The 26,894-nt window shown below is 27.6% G+C and overlaps 5 protein-coding genes across 5 annotated transcripts; 3 read left to right on the top strand and 2 right to left on the bottom strand.

The window, feature by feature from the left end:
- The first annotated feature begins 601 nt into the window (after nucleotides 1–601).
- On the top strand, nucleotides 602–3,315 carry LOC128957864 (fanconi-associated nuclease 1-like). Its single transcript, XM_054303680.1, has 6 exons — nucleotides 602–1,152; nucleotides 1,235–1,375; nucleotides 1,442–1,643; nucleotides 1,702–1,836; nucleotides 1,896–2,964; nucleotides 3,049–3,315. Exons 1-6 carry the CDS (start codon nucleotides 681–683, stop codon nucleotides 3,313–3,315), a joined length of 2,286 nt encoding a protein of 761 aa, XP_054159655.1. The 5' UTR covers nucleotides 602–680.
- Nucleotides 3,316–3,702: 387 nt separating this feature from the next.
- LOC128957863 (glutamate [NMDA] receptor subunit 1-like) lies at nucleotides 3,703–7,330 on the bottom strand. The gene is made up of 7 exons (XM_054303679.1): nucleotides 7,233–7,330; nucleotides 6,923–7,028; nucleotides 6,679–6,810; nucleotides 5,403–6,609; nucleotides 4,656–5,330; nucleotides 4,154–4,584; nucleotides 3,703–4,086 (listed from the first exon to the last, which is right to left on the bottom strand). Exons 1-7 carry the CDS (start codon nucleotides 7,328–7,330, stop codon nucleotides 3,703–3,705), a joined length of 3,033 nt encoding a protein of 1,010 aa, XP_054159654.1.
- A 4,232-nt stretch (nucleotides 7,331–11,562) lies between these two features.
- On the top strand, nucleotides 11,563–13,050 carry LOC128958503 (uncharacterized). Its single transcript, XM_054304368.1, has 2 exons — nucleotides 11,563–11,783; nucleotides 11,894–13,050. The coding sequence occupies exon 2, from the start codon at nucleotides 11,971–11,973 to the stop codon at nucleotides 12,907–12,909; it is 939 nt and encodes a 312-aa protein (XP_054160343.1). The 5' UTR covers nucleotides 11,563–11,783; nucleotides 11,894–11,970; the 3' UTR covers nucleotides 12,910–13,050.
- Nucleotides 13,051–13,055: 5 nt separating this feature from the next.
- LOC128958496 (ATP-binding cassette sub-family F member 1-like) lies at nucleotides 13,056–15,488 on the bottom strand. Its single transcript, XM_054304359.1, has 3 exons — nucleotides 15,361–15,488; nucleotides 13,350–15,204; nucleotides 13,056–13,110 (listed from the first exon to the last, which is right to left on the bottom strand). The coding sequence occupies exons 1-2, from the start codon at nucleotides 15,363–15,365 to the stop codon at nucleotides 13,410–13,412; spliced, it is 1,800 nt and encodes a 599-aa protein (XP_054160334.1). The 5' UTR covers nucleotides 15,366–15,488; the 3' UTR covers nucleotides 13,056–13,110; nucleotides 13,350–13,409.
- A 9,602-nt stretch (nucleotides 15,489–25,090) lies between these two features.
- LOC128957643 (uncharacterized) lies at nucleotides 25,091–26,818 on the top strand. The gene is made up of 4 exons (XM_054303444.1): nucleotides 25,091–25,278; nucleotides 25,336–25,641; nucleotides 25,717–26,328; nucleotides 26,410–26,818. The coding sequence occupies exons 1-4, from the start codon at nucleotides 25,209–25,211 to the stop codon at nucleotides 26,772–26,774; spliced, it is 1,353 nt and encodes a 450-aa protein (XP_054159419.1). The 5' UTR covers nucleotides 25,091–25,208; the 3' UTR covers nucleotides 26,775–26,818.
- The last annotated feature ends 76 nt before the right edge of the window (nucleotides 26,819–26,894 follow it).

Below are 26,894 nucleotides of genomic sequence, written 5' to 3'. Positions count from 1 at the left end.
TTGAAATTTATATTATTTAATCTATTTTTAACCAGAAAATAGATTAATTTATAAAAATAATATAAATGTTTCTATCTATTGATGCAACCAATGGGTGTAAACTATATTGTATGTTAAGTCAACAAATATTATTAATTATATGTTGTAATAATGTTATTCATAGTTAGATTAAATTATACTATTTTGTATAATAAATAATATTAATTGTATAATAAATAAAATTGATATAAATGATACTAATTTTATTATTTATATACTAATATGCAATCAAATAAATTATTTATATACTGTATTTATATTAATTAAGTTTAATAAAAAGTAAATTAAAATATTAAATTAACAAAATTTTATTAAATAAATTAATACGAAAATACATGTAAGCGTTAATTATTAATATTAATTAATAATTAAAATCAATGATTAATAGTTAGCGGTATTTAATATAAATATAAATTGAATTCAATAACTAATACGTTGTTTATGAAAACATTTAATGTTTTGTCTATTAATATAATTTTGGCGCAAATATTGTATTGAATATCAAATACACTGAAAGTGTTGTCGTTTTTGTTGACAATTATTAATATAATATAATATTAATACTGTTTTCATATGAATTGCATTTTATTTTGATTTTTAAACAATTGATTGATTGAAACATCAATTGATTTTCATTTGCGATGAGTTTCACAAAAACCAAACAAAAGTCTATTTTAGACTATTTTAACAAAAGTAATGATAATAACAAAAGAAGTGGTCATCACTTAGGGATCAATCAGTTGAACAACAAATTTCTTAAAACAAATGACAACGAAATATCAATTGTCTCACAAAACAAACCAATTGATTGCACAGACATTGAAGACAAATGCAGTGACGTCTTGAAAGATGTGTCATCTGAAGAGTTCATTGATTTGAATCACTTTTTGCAAATCGATTTCATAGAAGAGGATGTGATTCAAGAGAACAATAAACAAATGAATGACAATTGCGAAGAGCTATCGACGAGACCATCAAATGATGAGAACTATATGTCATTTGTTTACCAGAGGTTCAGACAAATGATTGACTTTGTATTGTCTGACAACAGCTTTGAACACCTCTTTGATAGCAACGACACAAATATCATCCAATGTTTTACATGTCTTTCCGGTTGTTATTTAATTACATCCAATGATAACATTTGAATGATTTTCATTCAATGATTTCATTTTATTGATTATCTTTATATCAGGTTTGGCTCAGATGTTATTCATGAGACTATTTATGCGTAAAAGAAGTTGGATTCGTAAGAATGCAATCAAATATCCAGAAATAGCAGATAATTTGTGGCCATTTCTTAAAGAACTGGTTGAAAATCAATTTCTTTTAGATGGTATTGATTTTAATTGTTTATACTATTTATACAAATATTAACGATTAATAAATATTTGAAAAATAGTCACAAATTTGTCAGATTTGTCGGAATCGATGGATATATTGGATACTTTGGAAATGAAACGAATCGGCAAATCACTGAAAGGTTTAAATATGAATGGTTTAAATACAAAGAAAAATATAAAATCAGCGGTTATTAAGTACTTAAATACCTGTCAACCAGTTTTTCAAAGTGACAAAACAGCTGATGAAATGCTATTTAAATGGTATGTTTGATAAAATTGAATTAAATTTATAAAAATATTTATTTTAATTACTTAATAGCATTAAATCAATATTGAAAGACAAGTGTTTCAAAGTCAATGAAAAACTTTGTGAACCCTTTGAACACATGTTTTTACTTTTCATTCAGCCGGAGATCGACGACGAAGATATCAACACTCGCTTTAATTATGAATTGTATGTCATATTTATATATTTAAATTGAGATTTGTTTTATGGACTAAATTTTTCAATAGTTTTAGACAATTGAAGATTGAAACTGATGGCAATAATTATCCCAAATATAATATTAATAAATCGAGTATTATATATACGAATCGCAACGATTTGTTTCAATATTGTCAGTCATTTAAACTGGAAATTGAATTATTAAATGCCATCGAGAAGAAGGATTTTAATGAAGTTATTGACGTTTTATTGCCAAAAATTGAAGAAATATATAGAAATGAAATTAAAGAGAAAATTGATAAAAATGACATAACTTTGTCATCATTTTTACGTCGATTTACTGCCGGACAGACTTATATTAGATGTTTGTCTCATTGCGTGTCTGTTTTGGAACAGAAAAAAGATTACATTAAAGCCGTTTATATTCTTAAAGAAATACTTTTAAATCAATTGACATATTGTACTGATTCCAGGGGTCGTTGGTTTGAAAGACTGACTCTGAACTTACATAAACACTTAAAAGATACGACAACTGCATTGAAAATGATAGAAATGGGTTTAAATGACGATAATGTAAGAACAGGACATCGTTTGGCACTCAATATTCGCCGACAAAACATTGAGAAGTCGGTGAAGACTAATCTTGCAATTGTTATTGATGTTGAGTTTGAAAATATCAAATACAATGAGACAACTATTTATGCGGAAACTTTGAAATATGTAATAAACGATCGAAAAAATATTTTTAAAACGACTGATTCTAACGGTGACGTTACTGTTATGTCCGTCGAAGATATTGTAATAAATCATTACAAAAACAATGGATATCCTAATGGTATACACACTGAATCACGAATATATCACACAATATTTGGTCTATTATTTTGGGATATTATATACACGAGTGATAGTCCCGGTGTTAGCGATGCCTTTCGGTTTCGATATCAACGCTTACCATTAGATTTCAATTCCGATCAATTCTTTTTGAGACGAAAACCACAAATTTTATCACTTTTAAGTACATTAAAGAATATGAATGAAATGCAAATAAATAATATATTAGAAAATTCTTGGAACAGTAACTTTGGAACCATTTCTTTAATCAATTGGGAGAATACAGACATTAATCAAATTAAAGTAAATATTTATTAATATCTAATTACCGATAATAGTTATAATGTGATTAACAGTATTATTTGACTTTATTTAATTAATTTGAAGGAAATTTTAATGTGTTTCGGAGTCTCAATTATAACAGACATTTGTGAGCGACTTATTAAGGATTTTCGTCACACGCGAAGTGGTTTTCCCGATCTATTAGTGTGGAACCCATTGACCCGACAAATAAAAGCTGTTGAAGTTAAAAGTCCTAACGATAGGCCGTCCAATAAACAAAAATTATGGCTTAATTTTCTTCAATCTATCGGAGCTGATGTTGAAATATGTCACGTAAAAGCTAATAAAAAGTTAGTGGCAAACAATACTTAAATTTTATTTTTTTCAATATATATTAACAATTAGTCAATAACAAATTAATTACAATATAATATATTTGTATGTTATTTATATTACCGGTAATATTAATAACTTTACTAATTTGTTTATATACACTATATTATACAAGATAAATATAATCTATTTAGTTGTAAAAGTTGTATAAATTTTTTTTAAATATATAACAATTTTAAACGATGTTTTTTATCAAACTCTTAATTCATTAATAATGAATCAATTTTGTTTAGCATTAATTAATTCAAATACTATAGTATAATAAACACAACAAATTTTATATACTGTATTATATATATGATGCACTTATTAATTATAATGTATTCAATTGATACAAACAATAATACTTTGAATTGTTTATAAATGTCAAACAAGACTCATATAATCAGTTGGAGTGGTTGTAGTGGTGGTTGTCTTAGATTTGCTTGTTTTACAATCTTTATCTTTAGTAGTCTGTCTGGTATTACTAGTTTTATAAGACAAGTCTTTGTGAGAATCAGCCGATAATATATTTAATTGCGATTCACTGCCAAATGAATAATCCCTCTTAAGTTTTGGTCTCATCTCATGAATGACACCACGAATTGTATCACTTTTGATGGCATTGAGACCCTTCTCCACTGTATAAGGCGTTGTGTCAGAAGATCTCTCGATATAAGACTCGTCTTGTCTTAAACTTTGATTATATTTATGTTTTTGAAAAAGTCTTTGTTTTGCACTTTGATTCATTGTTTCCATAATTCGCCGATTCTGTAGAAATAATATATTTTTCAAAATTAACTAAAGTTTTTGAAGATTAAATGAAATGATTTGATACCTCCATCACTTCTTTCCATTTGTCGACAGCATTTCGGGTCAATTCTATGCGCTTTAGTTTAGTTGTCGATCGTTTCTTATAAACAATTTCAAACATAATGAGTCCAATACCGGCAAATATGCCGAACCCGACTAATATGAAAACTCCGGCCATATTTTCGAGGCCAAGAGTGGCCGGAGAGTTGGCATCTCGTTTATCGCATATCTGTTCGTCTAAAAAGATCCATTTGTTGTCCAACTCTTCCATATAACCGATTTCATGCATACCAAGCAAAGCAAGTGTCACTTTATTGGTCCAATAACTGCTACCTTTTGTCAGTCCAATAGCATAACCCGATCGACCAAAAAGCTCTCCGGAAGTGCTTAACTCACAGTCTTTAGCTTTTTCAAAGTCAAGACGCGCTGAATCCCATATAAATGCATTTAAATCATCTGTAGTTTAAAAATAAAATTATTCCAAAACTATTACCTAATGATTGTCATATGATTTGTAATATAAATACCAGATTTGACGGCTGCGATGGCATCTTCAGAGTTATTATATATAATTTGCATTTTTGAATACATATCTCTCAGTTCCACTTGTCTGCGAAAATACATATCAATAGAGCTGTCCCTAACTGTTGAATAATTGAAATCTTTGTCGGGGTTTCTAAATCTCGGGTCATTGATTCCAGTCAGTGGTGTTTCAGGTCTGTCCAAAACGAGAAAAGCGGCTAAATTGGCAGTATATGATGCGACCACAATCATTGCAAATCCGGCCCAAACCATCCCTAATACTCTTCCTCCAAAGCTTCGTGGGGTTCCCTCACCGATACCACTGTTGAAGAGGACGCCCCACGCAAACCATATGGCACTTGAAAGGTTGAGCGCATCCTCTTCAGTGACATCACAATTGGGCAGTTTGTATCTACCAAATGGACTAAATCGGTCCAATAAGTATAATGCGAGTGCCACCACATGTACGGCCACAAACACTGACACCCATAGACTATCTTGAAATGGCTGGAGAAACGATGCCAATGGATGTCTGTGTCTGTTAATTGATTGTTTCTTTTGCAATATAGTTATTCCCTGATATTTAAATGGTTTTGTAAAGTCAATGACCAGCGATCTCTCCGGGTTTATGGTTAGGGGCGCCACAACCATATCTGCCTTATTGTAGTAAAGTTCACCAACTAATGGATAATTTAAAAAAAAATAATATTTAAGTATTAAGTATTTATTTAATTTAATTTAAGTTTATATACCTAAACCAGTCCATACTTTGCGAACGGAATTGTTGACAAAAGAGTATCCACCGTAAAGACCATCTTCGACCTGATGTAATGAATACGTGAAATTCAACTGATCTGCTAATGTCTTCAGCAAATCCATGCAATAGCCTTCACAGCAATATTTATGCTCAACTCCTGTCGTTGTGTTATATAATGGACAGGGAATCTGATCTACTGGACAGTTGCCATTTGTGTCGGCATCACTAACCCAAACAAACGGCTTCTCACTAATAGTTGCAACTCTAAAATGATTTGGCACTTCATAACCATATGGTTTGTTTGAACTATTTTTTGACCAAACTATTAGACTATCATTTATACTCAAAAGCATTTTATAATCACTTTGAGAGAAGTGGTATCGACCGATGATTTGATTGTTTCCATTATTGTCAACATTTATGATATCATATTCAGAATTAATTCGGTCGGCCTTCTCGTCGAAAGCCACGTGACCTGTCTTTCCGAAAGAAAGTTTTTCTTTTTTAATATAATCAAAGAGTATGGAACCACTCGACCATTTGAGTCGACCAATATCTCTACAATCTGATGGTGGAGTCGTTATATTATGTGTATAATACATGTTTCTAATGGCTGATCCAAGAATAAAGACACTGTCTTTAATATGACTATCAGTGCTGTAAAAATTTTGAAGACTCAATGATATCATTCCTATCGGCTTATTCTTAGCCATCAAAGCTTGTTCTGAAACAATCCAAACATATCCAGTGGTAGACATATTAAGGAGAAGTATTTGTTGGAACAGTGCTTCAGAGTCTTCGGAGTCGGTATATAATATGAAGACACGACATGTTGACTGTGACTTTGTTTCATCTAATGATTTGGAGACTTCAGGAAATCCCGGTTCGTATTCAATAACAGCTTCCACTTTAATATTTAACATATCAGCCAACTCTTCAAACCTATTTTGAACTCTTCTGCCATTGATATCATTGCTGTGAATGAATACAACACAATTGAAGTTCAAATAAGTCAGTAGTTCGGCCCAAATGTCCGCCTGATTTGTATACGAGGCAACTGTCCGCACATAAGTCGGAAAAAGACTTTTGTCTGATAGGAATGCTTCCCGATTGCAGATTCCTATTGTGGGAATGTTATGAAGTGTTGTCGTATAAGTTATTGGATCGGACGGTGAGGTGTCCTCAACGATAATACCGTAAACCTTATGATTAATAACTTATATTATAAAATATATCATAATTTTGTTTTGTTTAAAATAATGTTTGAATACCTGAGAAGCAAACAACTTTTCGCACACATTGAGTGTATTTCTGATTTTATTAGACTCTTTTATTATAGTATAACCATTGAATCTGATTCCTGTCCTTATAATATCACTTTCTTGATTAAGTTCTTCAATTGCCTTTAATAATAATAATAATAATAATAATTATTATTATTATTTGTATTTTTTATTTATAATATAAAACTTGAAATTTAAAAAATGATTGAATTTAGAAAATTCTTAGACTTACCTCCAAGAAGTGGTTATTATTATCATTAGATGTGAGAACAGCTCCGATATTATAAATAAGTGAGTTTGAGGTAAAACGATAGTCATATTTATCTTTAAATGAATCGCTTGACTCAATAATTTCACCGCATATTAGGTATATATTTAAATCAATATTTATCAAAAAATATATTGCTATGAATATAATGAAAGACATTTGCATTAAAAAATTTATTTATTTCAAATAAGATTTTAAATTAAAATTTTGAAAATCCCTAACAAATTATCATTTTTATAGACAACTAATTATAATATGAAATAAATAGTTTGACGGTTTGGGAACACAGATGAAGACTTCATCTCTTAAGTGATGCTCTCGTCTATCAGTGCTTTGCTTCGCGTATATTACATAAGCAGAGCATGACTTCATTGGTTTACACATCAATTGATCTGAATTTTATTAAAATTGTTTATTTTTCTTCTCTTTTATTGAATATTCAAAATAAATCAAACATTAAAAAAAATTATATAAACCATTATGTAATTATAATTATGTAAATTATAATTTATTAATATTAGTTACTAACAAAACTTTGGTTAAGTAATATGATATACCGCAATTAAATAACATAATTAATATATAAAGTGTTTGTTTTAAATTGTTGAAAAATTATTGAAAGTAATAATAATGTTTTTTTTGTTTTAATGTTGAAAATATTGTATACTTTATTATATTAAATTTACTTTATTATACATTACAATAGCGAAAATACCATACAATAAAATACAATCTATAAAAAAGTAATTTCAATGATGCAGTCATTGTATTTAAAGTCATTACATAAAACAATTCAATAATTGAGTGTTTGATTCAAAATAACTATTTATATATACATTGTATAAGTTATATAATATAAATTATTAGTTATTTTTATCTATTCGGTGATCAAATAATTATAATACACAATACCATAAAGTTTGTAAAAGTTATTATTGTTATGGCATTAAAATAAACTATAGACAAAAAAAAGTATATAGTTTTATATAGTTTAATATAAAACAGTTGAACATACAATATAATAGACATACATTACTACACTAAAAACATAATCTAATTTCGTATCGTAAAAATATTGATATCATTAACTTTAAACTTTAATAACTTTTTTATTTTTTAACTTAAATAAACAAATTTGATATCAAATAATAGAGTAATAAATCACAATTAAATTGATATACTAGATGGTCAAAACAATGGTTTAAATAACAAAATATATCAAGGTAAAGTTATAGGTGTTAATAATTTAGGTACAAAAATTATTTTCGTGTTTTTAAAACGCGCGTGATTTCAGACACATTGTTGGGACCAATTGATTCCAATGCATTGTTATTAATTTGAATACACGTAAATAAACAGTAAATGCAGTGATTATCATAAAAATGGTTAAAATACAAGAATTTTCAGATGCAATTCGCCAACAAATGTATGATATGAGAGTCAGCACCGGAAAGTCATACGCAAAAATAGCGGAACTGTTTACAACAACTGATAATACTGTCCGATCAATTGTAAAGAAAGTCGAAAAGTACGGGACAGTTAGAAATCTCGCAAGAAGTGGTCGAAAAAGATGTACCAGTGCTAAACAGGACAGGATATTGAGTCGAATTGTGGCAAAAAATAAGAAGTTGACCACCGATGAGATTAAGGAAGAGTTGGCCGCCAGAAACATTTTGTGTCACAGAAACACTATTAGACACCGGATTCAAGAAATGGGTTATTACAGTGGTATTGCGCGAAGACGTCCAATGATAAGCCTAACAAATCAGAGAAAACGATTAGACTTTGCACGAAAGTACATCCGGATGCCTATGTCATACTGGAGGAAGGTCTTGTGGTCAGATGAGTCAAAATTTGAGATTATTAGTACTAAACGTCGCCAACGAGTGTTTAAAAAGAGAGGCGAAAGCATTAATCCTGATAATATATGTCCAACTGTGAAGCACTCGAAATCAGTTATGGTATGGGGGTGTATGACAGGCCAGGGAGTTGGCCATTTGGTCGAAATTCCATCAACTATGGACCGCTACATTTACGTTAACAATATTTTGACCCCACATTTGCTTCAGAGTGCCAGAGATCTACAAATAAGCGATGATTTTTTATTTCAAGCGGACAACGACCCAAAGCACACATCAAAATTGGCAAAGAAATGGTTGTCTGACAATCAAATTGAGACACTTGAGTGGCCGCCACAGAGCCCTGACCTCAATATTATTGAACATCTATGGGATGAATTGGACAGACGTGTGCCAAAGAGCGAAAGAAAAAGTTTTTCTGCGTTTAAAGAGTCGTTATTTAATGTCTGGAAAAATATACCTGAAGAAGTCACAGAAAAGCTGATCCAAAGTGTTCCAAGAAGATTGCAGGCTGTGATTGATGCCAACGGAGGCAATACTCGATATTAATATTGTTTTTACTAAATTAATAGCTTTATTTTGTTAATAATATTTAAAGTTTTGATTTCACGAAAATACTTTTTGTACATAACTTTTTTTACCATTTCTTACTTCTTATGCTTTTTTATAGATAATATGATAATTAATGCAATTTTATTTATTGACTTATAAACTTTGAAAAGTGTTCTTTCATTTGATATCAAATTTGTTTATTTAAGTTAAAAAATAAAAAAGTTATTAAAGTTCAAAGTTAATGATATCAATATTTTTGCGATACGAAATTAAATTATGTTTGTAGTGTAGATGTTATAATTTTTGCATTTACTCTATAAGTTTATTTAATTTAATATATAGAGTCTCGACAATAATTAATATAAATTTATATTGAAATTGCAAACAATTAATAATCAGGTAATAGGTTTGTCACCAAAATATCATTCAATTGATTAATCATTAATAATGACTTATTAAGTAATATTATTAAACAATTATAAGCAATTGTTATGAAATAATATTAATTATAAATTAAAATTATTAAAATATTGTAACTACTGTACCAATATATATTAATATATAAATAAATAATCAACTAATTATTATGTTAAACCAAAATATATGGTATAAAAAGTAAAATTTTTATGTATTAATAAATTACTTTTAAATAATTTGAAGCAATAAATTGACATTTTATTAATTTAATGACATTTGAAAATCTGATAACAAATTATGATATAACTTATTATACAGTATAACAAAATGATTGCAATAAAATTTAAGTGCATATCAAGTGCACAATCAATGTGTGAATATTTTATTTAAAAAAAATAATTTTGTTTTCATATACATGTAATTACATAATAAATGTAATGTTTGTTTGTATGTATATGTGATGCAATAGTTATGTAATCCTTTTAATATATAAATTTTCTTTAAAATGTTTTAAAGATTTGTCTCTAAATCCTTATAAATAATATCCGGAGAAAAATTAGTGGAATTCATATAAAACATGAGTTTCCTCTGTGTTTGACTGTATATCCTATTCATTCATATAATTACATCTATAAACTTATAAACAGTTATTACAGTATATACCAGTGTTGGCAGAGACAAAGTGTATTATACAGTATAATACAATGTAAATTATATGACAATTTTTTTAGCGCCACATAATAACAAAAATACTAAGATTCACAAACAAACACATGTTTTGTAATAATAGTTATTTTTTATTTTGAAAAAATTTGAAATTAACTATTGGTATATGGTATTGAAATATATTAATAAAATAATTAATATTAATTTTTAATAATTTTAGAAAACAACGATTCTAATAACGATATTGAAATTGTGTAACAATAATAATCTTAATATAAAAATAAATATTTTATTATTGTTAATCTAATTTTTCTATAATTGTAAAATACATCCAATACATTGTATTTTACTGTATTTTACTGTATTTTACTGTATTTTACTGTATTTTACTGTATTTTACTGTATTTTACTGTATTTTATAAAACCAAAATTAAAAACCTTGTATTTTTCCAACTCTGGTATATACACACTGTATAAGCATATCATAGCAAACATAATATTCACATTATATTCAATGCATTCAATGAATAACACTTTTGGCTACTTTTCTGATGCAATCTAAGCATTGAATTACTAATACATTGCATGTTAGAGGTCTACATCAATACTTTTAAAATACCCAAACCGTAAACTTATTATTGAATTTAAGTGAATTTTTAAAAAAATTATAATTATATTTACAAAACAAGTTATTTCATATGAATTGCTACTATTTTGCTAATCATTTGATATATTATAATAAAGTATTAAAAGTTTGAAAACTTTTTTTAGTTGTTGACTGACTGTTGTTAAGGGAAAAAATATTATAAAGTATAGTATAGTTGTAGTGTTTTGCGTCAATGTTTTGAACAGAGTATTAGTTAATTGAGACACTCATTGAAAGAATTGATTAAATTTTGTTTAAACCAATTAATTGATTAAATATTAATACATAAAACTTGTTTTCAATGCATATTAATAATGATATTATTATATTATTGTGAATAAACTTTGAGTTGGATTTCAATGAAGGTCTCTATATCTGCACTAATGATAATCACATTGTTGTTAACAGTAATGGGCGGAGACATTGACTGAATGAGCCAATCGGCTAATAGAATGACATCATTGATAGCCATTGAGTGAATAGATTGTTAGCGATTGCGTCGTTGAGTCCACTCTTTGATCGCATTGTTTGTCATTTCCTTCACTTTTGACTCCATTTTATTGTTAAACAAGACTTTGAAGACATTAACAGATAAAGTGATTGTAATTAAGTTATGGACTAATTGTTTGGTCAACTAATTAGCGCACCATTTGGTGTCGCAGACAAACATTAATATAAACATGGCGTAAGTATCACTATATTTGATCCATTAGTATCTTAATATTAACCACAATTAGATGTAATATTAAGTGATAATATGTTTATATTAATAATGCTATCGATTGTCATCAACAGGTCTTTTACGGGAGTTTTACACATTTGTATTGAATTTAAAGAAAAATCCATAAAAAGTAAACATTTATTAAACAAAAATGATAGCAAACAAGTGTCAGATGATGTCAGTCGAGATGTCTTTGGATTCGGGCCTTATCTGGCCATCAGACCAATCATTCTTTGCTAATGATTGGTCGACCACACAGTCATTCATAGCACCGCAATCACCACAAGAACAAGTGAACGCACCGGACAGCCAATGGCTCCAAGATTTCGAAGTATTCAAAGGCTTATGCGATGACATTGACTTAGGCCTCAACTATGAACCCGACAACACATTCGAGGCGATGACTAAAGAGGTTGACAGTGAATGTGTCACTAAAGTCAATGAATACATCGATTACTTGGATTCAACCGCTTTCTTGAGTCCTGAGTCACTGAACCCATTGTCACCGGAAGTCACTCTGGCATCCGATGACTTTGTAGATCAGTTGGACTTAGCGGCTCAAGATTTGAACTCGACATCTGCTATGACTATATTAGAAGAGATTCTTTCATCGGCCAACTCTACCGATAGCGAAGAATGCTTTGACTCTGAGCTCGATCTTCAGTTAATAACTGAAGTTTCGAAAGATCCTCAAAACTATGACAACATTTATGTAGAGACTTCTGTTTCAAAGCGTAGACAAACTAAACGCAAAGCCGTTGAAAGTATTGAAAAAGTGGAAAAAGCGATAACTAATAACAAAAGGAAGAAAACGACGGTTATTGAGAAAAAAGAGCGCAAAAGAAGTCAAAACAAAACGGCTGCCAATAGGTATCGTATTAAGAAAAGGGCAGAACTGGAGTCGATTGAAGAGTTAGAGCAGAGATACGCCAAATCTAATGTTGATTTGATGGCACAGTTGCAGAAACTGCAGATGGAGTTCAAAGTGGTTTTGCCGTTGGCAAAGGCAGCGTTCGCTTCAGACAACAACAAAGCACTACAATTGCAAATGTTGGACATCCGTGTACTCAATGATAACCTTCTCGATTGAATCAATTCATTTAATTTCTATTTATATTAATCACATTATTTACAAATCCTATATCACATTATTTTTAATCCTTAAATAATCATTAATTTAGTGGTGAATGTATTAGTGTAAAGAAAGACTGTATTGAATTCTATATTTTTATTTCGATTGATATCAATAAAAAACATTTAAAAAATAACTTAGTGTCCATTGGAAGCATACCTATAAAGATAATTAATTGGTGTTAAAATACTGTATTTATAAGATATAAACTCATTTCAGTCAATACATTAATCAAATGTCGGACAACAGATCAATTCAATAGTTGTATAAACTATCAAATGCTGACCAATTAATCGCATTGATTTAGCACTGTGTCTGCCTGTCCATCACTATTGTCTAGTGATTTACATTCAATTCAGTGCACATTAAATATATTTTTTAAACAAATCAATAATTACCGAAATTGAAAATTGCTGAAAATTGGTTATCAATATATTAGGAATATTTTTGTTATGCCATTACACAGCTCCGGCCATTTGTGCCGAAACGGATGGGTTATTGACTTTTTCTCCCAATGCATTGAGAATTTCCTCCCTATAGTCATCAAAGTCGCCATCAATTTCATCAATATTCTGGTGTTCAATAACCCAAAGCTGACAATCAGTTTCCCGAATGAGTCTCTCGTCATGTGTGACTACAATAACTCCGCCTTCAAATTCATTGATAGCTTTGGCCAACGCATCGATTGACTCTAAATCTAAGTTATTTGTCGGTTCATCTAATATGAGAACGTGTGGACCCTTTAACGCCATTTCACATAAAGCTACCCGACTTTTTTGGCCACCACTGAGTTGTAAGTTGGGTATGGTATGTGCGTGCGATATAAGACCAAAAGAGCCCAATTGCTTGCGGGCCTCCTGATAGGTCAGGTTAAAGATTCGCATCAAGTATTCGGTAGGCGTTTCTTCAGTAGTCAGGTGTTCTCCAGAGTGCTGATCAAACTTAGAAATTCTTGCCCTATGATTGACTCTCATCTCACCCTTTAGTGGTTGCACTTCACCACTCAATAACTTTAAGAAAGTACTTTTGCCGACACCATTGGGACCAACAATAGCTATACGACTGGACATATCGATACCAAAGTCAATGCTTTTAAATATTAAATACTTTTGATCGTAACCAAAGTCTACGTCATGTAAACCAAGAATTGGTGGTTGAAGTGGAGGCGCATTATTGAACTTGAATTTAACCACATATTCTTTATGTCTCTTAAGCAGTTCCCCGACTTGAGTTTCTCCTTGTTTTTGTCTTTGTTGTTCTTTAACATGTTTTTCTGCTATTTTTCCTGACTTACCGCTGGCTTTAAGTGCTTTAATTTGTTTTTCTTGTTTTTCAAAATCTTTCTTAAATTCTCGTTTTTTCTGTTCATACATTTTCTTAAATTGTGTATAATTTCCTCTATAATAAAATAATTTTTGTTGATCTAAATGTATAATATCTGAACAAACATTATCTAAAAATGACTGGTCGTGTGACACAACTATTAATGTCTTCTTCCAGTTCTGTAAATAATTGTCTAACCAAATGACGGCATTTAAATCTAAATGATTGGTCGGTTCGTCCAAAAGTAGAAGAGTTGGTTCCATGAAGAGAGCTCTGGCCAGTGATACCCTCATTCTCCAACCACCGCTGAAGTTCTTTGTCGCTCTGTTTTGCATTTCGGCAGTAAATCCCAGACCCGCTAATATACGACGAGCTCTGGCTTCGGCACTATCGGCGCCCATTGCGCTTAACTTCTGATAGATTTCATTAATTTTATCACTATTACCATCACTGGCTAATAATTGGTCCAATTCTTCTTGTAATTTAACTCTTTCGACATCACTTCTGAGAACAACATCCACAGCACTTGTCTCATCCGCCATCACTTCCTGTTCGCACAACAATACGTCTAACTCTAGTGGCAAATGAAGTGCTTTTTTATCGGCAATGTGTCGCATAAGAGTTGTCTTTCCGTGACCATTAGGTCCTATAAGACCATAACGGCGACCCATTGTTATAGATAGGGAAGCATTAACTAAGAGCTCTTTCCCGGCGGCGCTTATCGTAAAACATTCAACTTTTAAAGAGTTGTCCAACAATTGTGTCGAAGCAGTGGCTGAAGTTGAAACTGTAAAGTTTGAGTCAAGTCTGGCCACTAATTCTGCCTCTTCGGCCTCTCTTTGCTTTTCTAACTTTAGTTTTCTCTTCTCTTTATGTGTCAACTTCTTCGGCAAAACAGAAGGTATGTCATTGGCTTCTTCAGCTGTTGAACTAATGGTGACAATCAAATGGTATATATTTTTGATTAATATTTCATCAATAAATACAAACGCTATTTATGATAATTTTTGATATCTTAATACAATTTAATGTTTTCAAAAATTAATATTACTATCTTTAGTTTGGATCAAATTGGGTGATACTTACGACATGATTGCGGTGTATAACTGCCGGCAATGCTATCAATAATATTAATATTATGTGATATGTGTTGACACGTGTGGTAAACGACACACAAAATAGTGTATCAAATATTGCAATAAATGCATACAATCTATAGGTCACACATATATGATGTGACACTTTATCAACTTATTATTAAAATATTATAATCTCTATTATAATCTTAACTTACAGTACATTATGTTTGTCTATGTATTATACAGTACTAAAAAGTTTACAAAACATTAATTAAATTAACACTTTTATAATAAATATAAACACAAAATCATTTACAAACAAACAAAAAATTAATACATTTTATTATACGATTGTTTCATCACATTGCATAAAAGTATTATACTTAATAATAATAATAATAATTTAATTAATAATAATTTTACGATTGTTTTTATATGCTTTTATGTACTATTTATTATATGATGAAACAATAGTATAATAAAATGTATTAATTTTTTGTTTGTTTGTAAATGATTTTGTGTTTATATTAATGAATACAGTACTGTATATAACTTATCATTGATAAGTTATCATCAATTTTTATTTGTTATTATCTAGATTTATAAAATTGAAAATGTATATTGATTAACTTTTTGTGGTTAATATTAATAATAGATTATAATAATTTAATACTTTTTTGGGTTTTATAAATTTAAAATGATTAAAAGTGACCAATTATAGTAATTTAATGCTATTTTAATGTAACTAAAACTTATATTTAATTTCAATATTAATACTTTATGTTTAATCAATTAATTACTAAAGGTATTTGTCATTCAATACATTAAAACTATTTGAAATACAGTATTTCAGATACTTTTAATGTATATTACTTTGTTTTTATCTTAGAGTATAATTTATATTTTTAAAAGTTGTTAAATTATTATGTAATTTATTTAATATTTATAATTATAAAATATTTTTTCTTTAAAAATATTATATAATTTAAAATTAATCAAATCAGACAACATTTTTGCTGATATTTTTCAGATCTTATCTTATAATTAATGTGTAAAAACTTTATATTATGACATTTTATGTAATTAGTACTGTATTTACTAATGAATAGAAAATGTATAAAATTATTGCTAATAATTCATTATTAAATTTTTAAAAATTTGTTTTTTCAATGCTTTTAAAATGCAATAATTATAAAATAATAAACACAAAAATATTGGCGTATGCTTATAATAATACTATTTTTATAAACTATAATTTTGAAAAATAATATTTATTTTTTCTATGATATAAATATAAAATAAATTACAAATAAATTACAAATAAATTATGACATTTGCATGCTATTTTTTAAATCAAAATTTTATAAATCAATAAAATATTTTTTATTTCATTTATTTAATTATAAACAATAGTAATTATATATAATTAGTTTTTAAAATTATACAGGTAAAGTTATACGTGCATATAAAATTTTATTAATCATGTTAGAGATTTTTAAAATTATTATTTAACAATTTTTTAATACTTTTAAATCAAAAAGCAATAAATAATAAACAATTTGTACTAATAATTGCATTCATGCAACTCAAGAGTATTTACACACTTATAGACTTTAAGACTTATTTTATAGACATTATTCAATAATTAATAATTATTAGAATATATTATACGATATTATTAATTTTAAATACTGTATATTATTTTTATATTATTTAAACGACTAATTATTCAAATACAAGACTGATTTTTATGGTTTAGTTAGTCAAACAAGACTTTTGTGGCACACAAACAGTATTGTTAAATGTGTTGGCAATTAATAAATGATTTATTAAAATGTAGATAATATAGTAATAGTAATAATAATATTTATAAAAAAACAATAATATTAGTGAACATCTTTAAGCTGTGTTTAATTGTTTTGTACACATATTGTGCTTACCATACGTGCAGTCATTATCCTTAATCTCAAAGTTTTGCCACAATTTGTTGGTTCAAGAAAAGCACGATTTGTTTTAAAATATCTTTTATATACCGATATATGTCTTTAAAATCATGTTTATTAATATACTGTGTGTTTAGTATCGCACGTAATATATCTTTACCTATATATATATATATATATATATCTAAAATAGGACTCAAAACTTTTATTGAACTTGAAATTGCCTGAAGAGGTATTCAAATTGAAGCGAAAAAAATGTATAAAACATTTAAATGAATTTATCATAAAAAGTAAATATATGCGTAATTTTTTTTAATTAGTTTTTTGTTTTTTTAAAAAATATTTTTGTTGTTATTGAGATAATATTTTTGCTGACACTTTATTATTAATTTAATAAAACACTTTAATTGTGATAACTATACACGAAAAGTCATTTATATTTTTTATTATATATAAACCGGATTTTTAAAAATAAATATACCGGTAATAATTTTTATTGTCTTAAATAATTAATTGTGAATAACTTAATAAAAAATATATAATTTTAATTTACATCTTTAATCATATGATGGTTTGCATTACAAATGTATACATTTATAATTTATACTAATTATTAGCATAACATTATTTATAATAAATGATATGTCAACAATTTTTTTATGAATATTAAATGATATTTTACAATGAAAAACAAGTTAAGAAATATAGAAATATATATTAAAATATTAGCAGAAATTTTTATTAAATGTTTAAATATATTTATTTGTATTATTTATTTTTTGGATAACGATTATTTTAATTTAAGAAAAATTAAAAATTTAACGGTTAACTATATGATATGATGATTTATATAATATATTTATATCCATCAAATTTTGCAACATCTAAGCACACGCCTAATCATAATAAATGAGATTATTTTATCAATATTTGACAATTGATTGAAAAACCTTAAAATTCAATTTGAATATAAAGAGCTTATATAAAATTAGGCCGCAGTTTGTTATTTGCATTTATTGTTTATTACAGTTATCACTAAAAATGATTTTTATTAAAAAAACTATATAAAGCCCTAATTTACTAGAAATATAAGAGAAACTTTTAAATGACTATACAATAATAACAGTTTAAATACTGTATAATAATAATTGAATAATAAAAATAGAAATATACTAATTATATAATGGACTTAAATAGCAATACTGTAAATGTTTAAAACATAGACTAAAACAGTTTTTTGTTTGTTAATATCTTCCTGTATTTAACTTCAATTCAATTAAGATAATAACATTAAGTCAATTATAAAACAATGCTATTTTTTGAGTTTAAATAAATCAAATTTAAAATTACTACATATATATTGTAATTATAAATGATTCACTTTTGTTAAAATTATAAATAAAATAATAATAATTATATAAATAAATTTACAATTACAATTATTTAAATTTATTTTATAATTTTAATATACTATATGATATAATGAAAATAAAAATATGTATTATATATAAATATTAGAAAAATACATGTACCGGTATATTAAAATTGTTTATCACAAAAAATGATCTAGGCACATATAATTATCAAATAAAAATTTACTATATTTTATAATAAGTAATTTTACAATAAAACATTTATCAAAACATTTATCAAAACATTTATCAAATTTAAAAAAATCACTTTATTTCACATTATTTCACATATCATAAGCTGAAAGTCGTGTTGAATCAGTAGCTGTTGAGTGAAGATTTACTAATTTCTTCTTTGATATGTAAGACATGGCTTCAGATTTGCAATGATTATGGCTTTGATTGAGCTGTAAGTCTGACTGTTGGACAATCCATTTTAAGATGCGATCCCTTTTGGATATAGAGTCTGGATCTAAATGTATGTCACTAATAAAATGTCCAAATTTGCGACGACTATAACATTGACACACTTTACGACCGCTGATGAAGAAGCAAATGATTGATATAATACATGAAAGGATACAAAATGTCAACATTAAAGTATTGATGAGAACTGTCGGCGGATTGTAAGTCAAATCAAAGCTCTTCACATCAAAACTTTGATTTAAGTTATAATTAGTCTCGAGTTCATTGTAATGAAGAACACTATTGGCTATTATTATGGATAGACCACCGGTCAGACCAATGGTGATCAGTGATGATAACATAAGTATATAAAGTTGACACCAACTGCGCGACCGATTGCCGGTCATAATAGCGATGAAACCGTTGAGAACAACCCAAACACCGATCGATGTCTCGCAATAGACAGCAGTTATAGTGATCTCGTTTTCAATGAGTGCGTAAACCACACCAAACAAACATAATATAAGTCCACAAGTGGTCGATGCGATCCCTAAGCCTATCATCAACTTTATTGAGTAATAAGACGATCCGTTTATAAGAAGTGCCTCAACCCGACTCTTTGTGGGCACTTTGGCTGCCACTGTGCCGATTGTGGCCATTGTAGGCATTGCACTATTAGTCTCAATTAGGACTCATTTTATTAAGACTCATACACAGGATTTAACAAATGACATCACTTTAAACCATCATTTTATTAATACTTAATACTGTATATCCTTTAAAAGACACCAAAATTATTACAAATCTAAATAAAAAATGCGTTCAAATCTGCACACAAAGTGTTGAGTAATAGTGTTAAGACTTGTCTGTTGTGACACCACTCCCGAAGATAGTGATAACAGTGGTTAAGAGACAATCGCTCTCTTTTCTAATGAACCACTGGTTCGCCTTCTTTATTGAACGAGTCTTTAATTTGGGTCACAAACCGATTGTCTTTGTTTTGTATGGCTTATGACCCGTTCCACTGCTTCTATATTACCAGTGCTTGAGATAGTGCTTCCTTAAGCATCATATCGTTTGCATTTGTAGGTCAAGGCTTGAAAAAAGTTGTTTTTTATAGCACTACTAATATATTTGCTATTTAAGTGATAACTGTTGTTAAGCTTTAATGCGTTTTTTGTTTAGATCTTCTTCTTTAACTCTCAAACGCCAACTCCTATTCCCCTACTTTACTATCGATACAAAGTCAGTAAAGTGTCTCTCATTTATAACATTATTGAAGACAATAATAAACCGCAAACCAACCATCACTTCAGCTTCAATTTCATACCACAAAACTTCTTTAACTATCACTCAATAATAGCATCCAAAGGCGTTTTAATCCAAAACAAGTCATTGAATTGCTTTGGATTCAGGTTAAGATCAATAACAATACAGTATATACAATACAGTGATATTATTAATTAATTAAAATATTTTACAAAATCAATTATATATACACAATACTATTACAATGTCATGCCTTTTAATAATCATATTTAATTATTAGTTAAAAATCAATTCAATGTGATTAATAAAATGATAATATAAGTAATAATTATTTTAATCAAAATTTTCAAATAATGTACAAATAAATCATTGCATTACATAACTTGAATTAATGATTATATGACTTGTAGCCTACAAATACAAGTTATAGGTTATGTACACTTATATTTTAAATTGAAATATTTTAATGAAATGGTTAAATAAATAGGATTTCTCAAAATGAATTAAAATTTAAGTTACTTTTTTTGATGCAAAATAAATTCAAATATCATTTAATATAGTCATAATGTAATGATATGTAATATATTGATTCAATAATCGTAAGATATATCAAAAAATACGTATTATTTAAAAAGCGATTCTTCATAATCAGGAAGTAATTTGTTTCAATCAAACAAATAAAAATTGTTTTCAATTTTAAATTTTTTATTATTATATAACAATATTACACATGCAATAAAATGGTAAATGAAATATATTTTGATGTCATTTTATTTCAATTTACAATATATTTGTAATAATAATATCATTATATAAAAAAGGTGAGAAAAGTACTATACATTATTGAAAAAAAACTATAGCATAAAAAATAAAAATCAATTATATGTTTGCTTATAATACACAACATAATAACAAAAAATTGATGTCACTTCTCATAAATAATTTATTTTATTTTCGAGTCTCATAAAAATTAAATACAAATAATAAATAAAAGTTTGTGATAATTATCGGGATTACGGTTGAATGCTTTGTTTGAATTATACGGTATATAAAAAATAGACCTTAAAAAGTGTCGTACACTTGACTACATTATGATACTAAACATTGTGTTAATTATCACAAAAATAGATCAATTAATGAAACCATTTTTGACGATTCATCAATTAATTATCTATTTGATTGCTTACCTATTTGGTTAAACTATACTTAATATATTAAAATAATGAACAATAGTTATTTGTTAGTTATTAATATAGTATACAGTAGTATACAATATACTATACATTATATAATATATATTTTAGTATACTATATACAGGTATTATATATATCCTACAATAATATAAGGTATAGATAAAAGAAAAAATATAACAATATATTAAGTAATAATTTGAAAAATGTACCATTAAAGCATATTATTAAGATTCATATCATTATGAAAATATATTATTTATTTTGATTGTAATAATGTGTACTAATAGATAATATCTAAACCAAAATTAAAATTATTAAATACTATTCTTTTGTATATAATGTAAAAATAACCACAAAATTCATTAAAACGAAATATCTGGTGTTTAATATTGAATACTAGTTTTCATTTAAATATTTAAATTCTATACAATAATGTTAACTTAGATAACATATAGATGACCATTAATTTGGATCAAATAATAGCAATATTTATAATCTGGATCATTGAGTGAAACAATTAATAAATTACATGTTATACATCAATAAATACAACAAAATTGTGATCAAAAAATTTTATTTGCAAATAAATATTATTATTAGACATAAAATTAAAAGCTTTAGGCAATGAATATAATTTCAAACATTTTTGTTTCATTTTCTTTCAGACATATAAATAATGATTTCATTGCATTGAAATTAGAGCAGTATTTAAATGAAAAAAGTATATAATGAAAATCAAGTTTTTCCAAATAATAATGCAGTAAATACATACATACATACATACATACAGTATTGTATTTATTAATAAATAACAATCAAAATTTTTGTTTCGTTTTTATTATAACTTTAATTTCAATTATTGTTATTAAAATTAATAGCAATCGATAAGAATATCTGAATTTATAAGAGACGAGGATATTATGTCATCAAAAACAGTCAAATTGGGTGAATCATGACTGCCCTCCAAACTAAACCATTTTATATCAAACTTTATGAGAAATTCAATAATTATAGTCATATTTACAGAAATTATTTCTTTGAACTCATTATTATCATTGAGTTTATTGAAATTATTTTCAATTATTTCTTTACCTAACGATTCATAGTTAGTCTCTGAGAACTTATTTTCAGAGCTCATATAATATTGTTTTTGAAAGTAATCAATAATTTTGACTACAATTTGTTTAACTTTATATAAAAAGTCAGTCCCATTGATTAAATGATAGATAATGTGAAAAAAATAAAATTCAATAAACAAATTAATCGCTTGTTTGAAGCCTTTATGTTCAACAAATTGCTTGAATATAGTGAACAATAATTGTAATGCATTTGTTTGCAAATCTTCGTCCAAATCAATGACTGAAAGCTTGCAAATGGTTTGAATGATTGTCGAAAATAATTGTGAATTTTGTGTTTGAGTTTCAATCAATTGCAAAATATTTTCATTCAAAGTCTTAATTATAATAATTTTGACGTTCAGTTCATCAATTAATAGGAGAGATGTTAGGTATTGTAGATTACAATAGATCTGGACATTCAATTGTGTCAATTGTTGTTCAGAAAACTTTAAAGTCATTACCAGTAGAGTCGACACTAAAGTAGATCTCAATGTTGTTGAATACATGTTATCCTCATTTATAGTCCATATCTTTACAACTGATTGCATTAAATCAGCACAAATGCATTGCAATTGTCTATCATTTATAATACAATGAAACAAACAATATATGACTTCAACAATGCTATCAACTAATTCCCAATTATTATCATTTAATTCATTGCTGATTAAAAAACTATTCAAATGTTTGCTGAACTCACTGATAGTATTTTCTTGTAATTCATTATCTTCTGGTAACTGTTTATTAGTAATAAAATCTCTTAAATTTTTTAAAATAATAATTTTATAATCATTAGCTATCAGTGTTAATAGTCGGCAATAATTATCAACAATATAAGCGTTTAATTGATTTGTAATCACATAATTGGCGCATAACTTATCCAACAATACAATACATTGCAAAATAGTTTTTCTCTTATCTTTCATTATATGATTTAATTCAATGAATTTAAATACAATTTTGACAATTAAGTCAAATCGTGGTTTGCATTGAATGAAATTTAGATTTAATTTAATCATTTGCTTTAAACAAAAATCAATAACTTTTTTGTCACAAAATCTTTCAATAAGCTGTTTATCATTGCTTTCAATGTCTAAGCAATTATTATAATCCATGTTAACAGCTAATGATCCAACCGTACAATTAAACCATTTATTAACAAATAAATCATCAATTGATCCACTGTTGACATCAATATAATTAGTTAGAAAAGCTATTAAAGCAATCAAATCATTAGTTTCGTACAATTTTGTCATTACTTTGATAGCTATTTCATTATTATCAATACAAATGCCTATTGTTTGGCACAATATATATAGCTTTTCGTCAAAATGTTGTCTCCAGAAGTCAATGTAATTAAACAAAACTTCATTTATTTTAAACTTAACAATAAATGTTTGTTTGTCCGAAATCTTGAGCAAACATTCATTGATTAAATGAATATTAAGTGGAGTTATGGCTGAAAGCATTTTGTCCATCACTTGACACATCACTTGAGACAAGTTGTCAGTAGATAACGAGTGATTAATTAAAGTGATAAACAATTTCATAACTTCTTGTTCAACATAACGGGTATCACTTTTATTCATAAAATACCACAAAATATTTACAAAACTTTTATTATTCGCCGAATTAATCAAAGTTGTGGACAAAATCCAGTTGAGACCCAATCGATGATCACTTATGTCATTAAGACATCGAAAAAATGAAAACTTTAGCGAAGATTTGCTACTATTAATCACTTCCTGGGAAATCAATTCAATAAATTTAAGACAATTTTGTTGTCTCATAAAGAGCTCTTCATCGGCCAAAAGAGTACCACAAATACGTAACTTATGCGCCATTTGTTGCCAATCATAGCAATCATGGTTTGCCATCAGATCATTCAAAGTTGGATCAATTGACTTCTGCAGACAATTCAATATTAAAGTCTTGTCATTCACTGTCAATGAGATGTCGTGTTTCAGAAATGACAACAACTTCTCGATGAGAGTGTCGTCACAATTGACATGAAGACAATCATTGAGAACCACTTCCAACGATTTGATAACTTTGATCAAATCGATACTTGTTTTAGACATGTCTTGAGATGTCACCAAATGAGACCAAATATAATGAATTACTAAATTGACAATCAATTCAACAATCAGTTCAATCAAAACAGTGTCACATGTTTTGCGTTATGTTATGTTTGAATGACTCGTATTTATAGACATTTAATGAATTGTTTTGCTATTTATTAATATTACTGTAATTTAGAGTAATTAATGTAATGTTTGTTTTATTGCATATTATTATTATTATTATTATTATTATTATTATTATTATTTATAATACGATATAATAACTAAAGTATTATTGATTTGATTGTGAAATACTTGTAATTAAATAAACATTGATTTCAACAGTTATTTATTAATAATTATATCAATTTATCATTTTGTTTAACAAAAAGATGAAACTAATGTTGAAAATGGTTTGAAATTTAGTTATTAATAACAAAACGATATAAAAGTCATGAATAATATTGAAATGTATTTAAAAATAATTGTATTATCATTGAGTGTCTTTGAGGGCGCATATTGTGGTATGTCTTCAGATATGTCATTGTATTTGATTTATTAATGTGTTTTATGTCTAACAGCCACAGTCTTTGTGTCCGATGACGGGCCGGGAGTTCTGGACATTCCCATCACATTTACAGCCAAATTAATAGGAGGCGATACACCTATTGATATGCAAGACTATGGATATGTGTTTGAAGCCAGAGAAGTATATCCTCCGCATAGACAAGAGGTTAGGGGTAAGCATGAGGTCAACTATACCATCGATTACAAGTCAAGTGAAACAAGTGAAGGCTTGTATACTATGAAAGTACAGGTCTTTATCTATATTTGGGGTATCAAAGGTTGGCTCATAGCTGAAGACATTCATCAGTTTAAACTTCAAAGTATGTTATCAATTGACTAATGAATCGGTAAATTGATGAATACATTTAATTAATTGATATATTTGGTGATTATAGATGGTTTAGCGGGAAGTATTAATATACAACAGTCAGGTCTTCCCGATAAAGCCCTTAACCAATCATTGGTGGCCACTAACCGAACTGTAGAAATGAATGCTGTCATCAATGATGGTTCACATTCACTAAAGAATGCGTCCATTTCTTATACATGGATTGTGGACAGTCATAAATTTGGTCCCAATAATAGTTCATCAAATAATGTTAATTTCACCGAAAGTAAAGATTATGATATAAATGTAGTGATAATGTGTAATATAACGCGCGGTAATACAACACTCAATAAATTGGGTCGTTTTAGTCGTCAAATTAGAGCCAGAAATTCCATTAAAGAAGTAGTGGTTAAAGGAAATACATGGCTACAGGACGGCGCTGTCTTGCATCTGGAGGTGAACTGTACGGGAGGTGACAAACCATTTTGGCACTGCTATCAGTTCTCAAAGAACTTTCGGCCAAACTTTACCTGTGATAAGGAGTTAATTTACTCAAATAATGATTGCTTTTTTCCGATCACTCATTACTTCCGAGAGAATGGCACCTATTATGTGGACATTGGAGTCTATAATGATGTGACTTATATTAACAAATCAATCAAAATTAATGTTTATGAAAGTATGTTACAAACGTGTAATGATTAATATATTGATATCTTATATTAATTAATTAATTTTAATTATTTTTTTGTTGATTTAGTTATAAGAGAAACACAGTTGACATTTGTGATAATCCCAATTGTGAGTTCAATATTGGCTATCATTATAATAGTTGTGGCCATTGCTTATCACTTACAACAAAGGGCTTCAAATAATCTTACACTAGAAGTGGCAGATTTTGACTTTCAAAACAATGATAATCTTATGGAAAAGACATTCTTCGAGAGACTTCGTGAGTCCATCGCAACAGCAATGAGAGAAACATTCTTCTATCCGTGTAATCCATGTACCAGAGCTGCCATTCGTGATTACGATCAAATCATCGACGACGACAACGTCAACACAGTCACTAACTGTTCACCAATTAATACAAATACAGTAGCATATGGTGGTTTCAAATATTAGTTTATTGTTTTACTTTGTATTATTATTAATATTGTGTATATATATATATATTTGTAATTATGGTAATCGAAAAGTTATTTATTTTACAGTAGTTTATGTTGAAATTAATTATGAAATATT

This window comes from Oppia nitens, unplaced genomic scaffold (genome assembly GCF_028296485.1).
Source record: "Oppia nitens isolate AA-2021 unplaced genomic scaffold, nextdenovo-longstitch-racon4-pilon3 scaffold3_pilon_pilon_pilon, whole genome shotgun sequence".
In the NCBI taxonomy this organism is placed as follows: Eukaryota; Metazoa; Arthropoda; class Arachnida; order Sarcoptiformes; family Oppiidae; genus Oppia; species Oppia nitens.
This window is presented reverse-complemented; position numbering and strand designations above follow the sequence as displayed.

What these genes read in the sequence shown, in the direction of transcription:
- LOC128957643 (XM_054303444.1), top strand. Translation starts at nt 25,209, where the DNA reads ATGAATAATATTGAAATGTATTTAAAAATAATTGTATTATCATTGAGT. An exon ending in TCATCAGTTTAAACTTCAAA is followed by an intron (nt 25,642 to 25,716) that starts GTATGTTATCAA and finishes TGGTGATTATAG; the next exon opens with ATGGTTTAGCGGGAAGTATT. An exon ending in CAAAATTAATGTTTATGAAA is followed by an intron (nt 26,329 to 26,409) that starts GTATGTTACAAA and finishes TTGTTGATTTAG; the next exon opens with TTATAAGAGAAACACAGTTG.
- LOC128958503 (XM_054304368.1), top strand. Translation starts at nt 11,971, where the DNA reads ATGATAGCAAACAAGTGTCAGATGATGTCAGTCGAGATGTCTTTGGAT.
- LOC128957863 (XM_054303679.1), bottom strand. Translation starts at nt 7,330, where the DNA reads ATGAAGTCATGCTCTGCTTATGTAATATACGCGAAGCAAAGCACTGAT. An exon ending in CAAAGTATGGACTGGTTTAG is followed by an intron (nt 5,331 to 5,402) that starts GTATATAAACTT and finishes ATTATCCATTAG; the next exon opens with TTGGTGAACTTTACTACAAT. An exon ending in CATCGCAGCCGTCAAATCTG is followed by an intron (nt 4,585 to 4,655) that starts GTATTTATATTA and finishes TTTAAACTACAG; the next exon opens with ATGATTTAAATGCATTTATA.
- LOC128957864 (XM_054303680.1), top strand. Translation starts at nt 681, where the DNA reads ATGAGTTTCACAAAAACCAAACAAAAGTCTATTTTAGACTATTTTAAC. An exon ending in AAATCAATTTCTTTTAGATG is followed by an intron (nt 1,376 to 1,441) that starts GTATTGATTTTA and finishes TTTGAAAAATAG; the next exon opens with TCACAAATTTGTCAGATTTG. An exon ending in ACTCGCTTTAATTATGAATT is followed by an intron (nt 1,837 to 1,895) that starts GTATGTCATATT and finishes ATTTTTCAATAG; the next exon opens with TTTTAGACAATTGAAGATTG.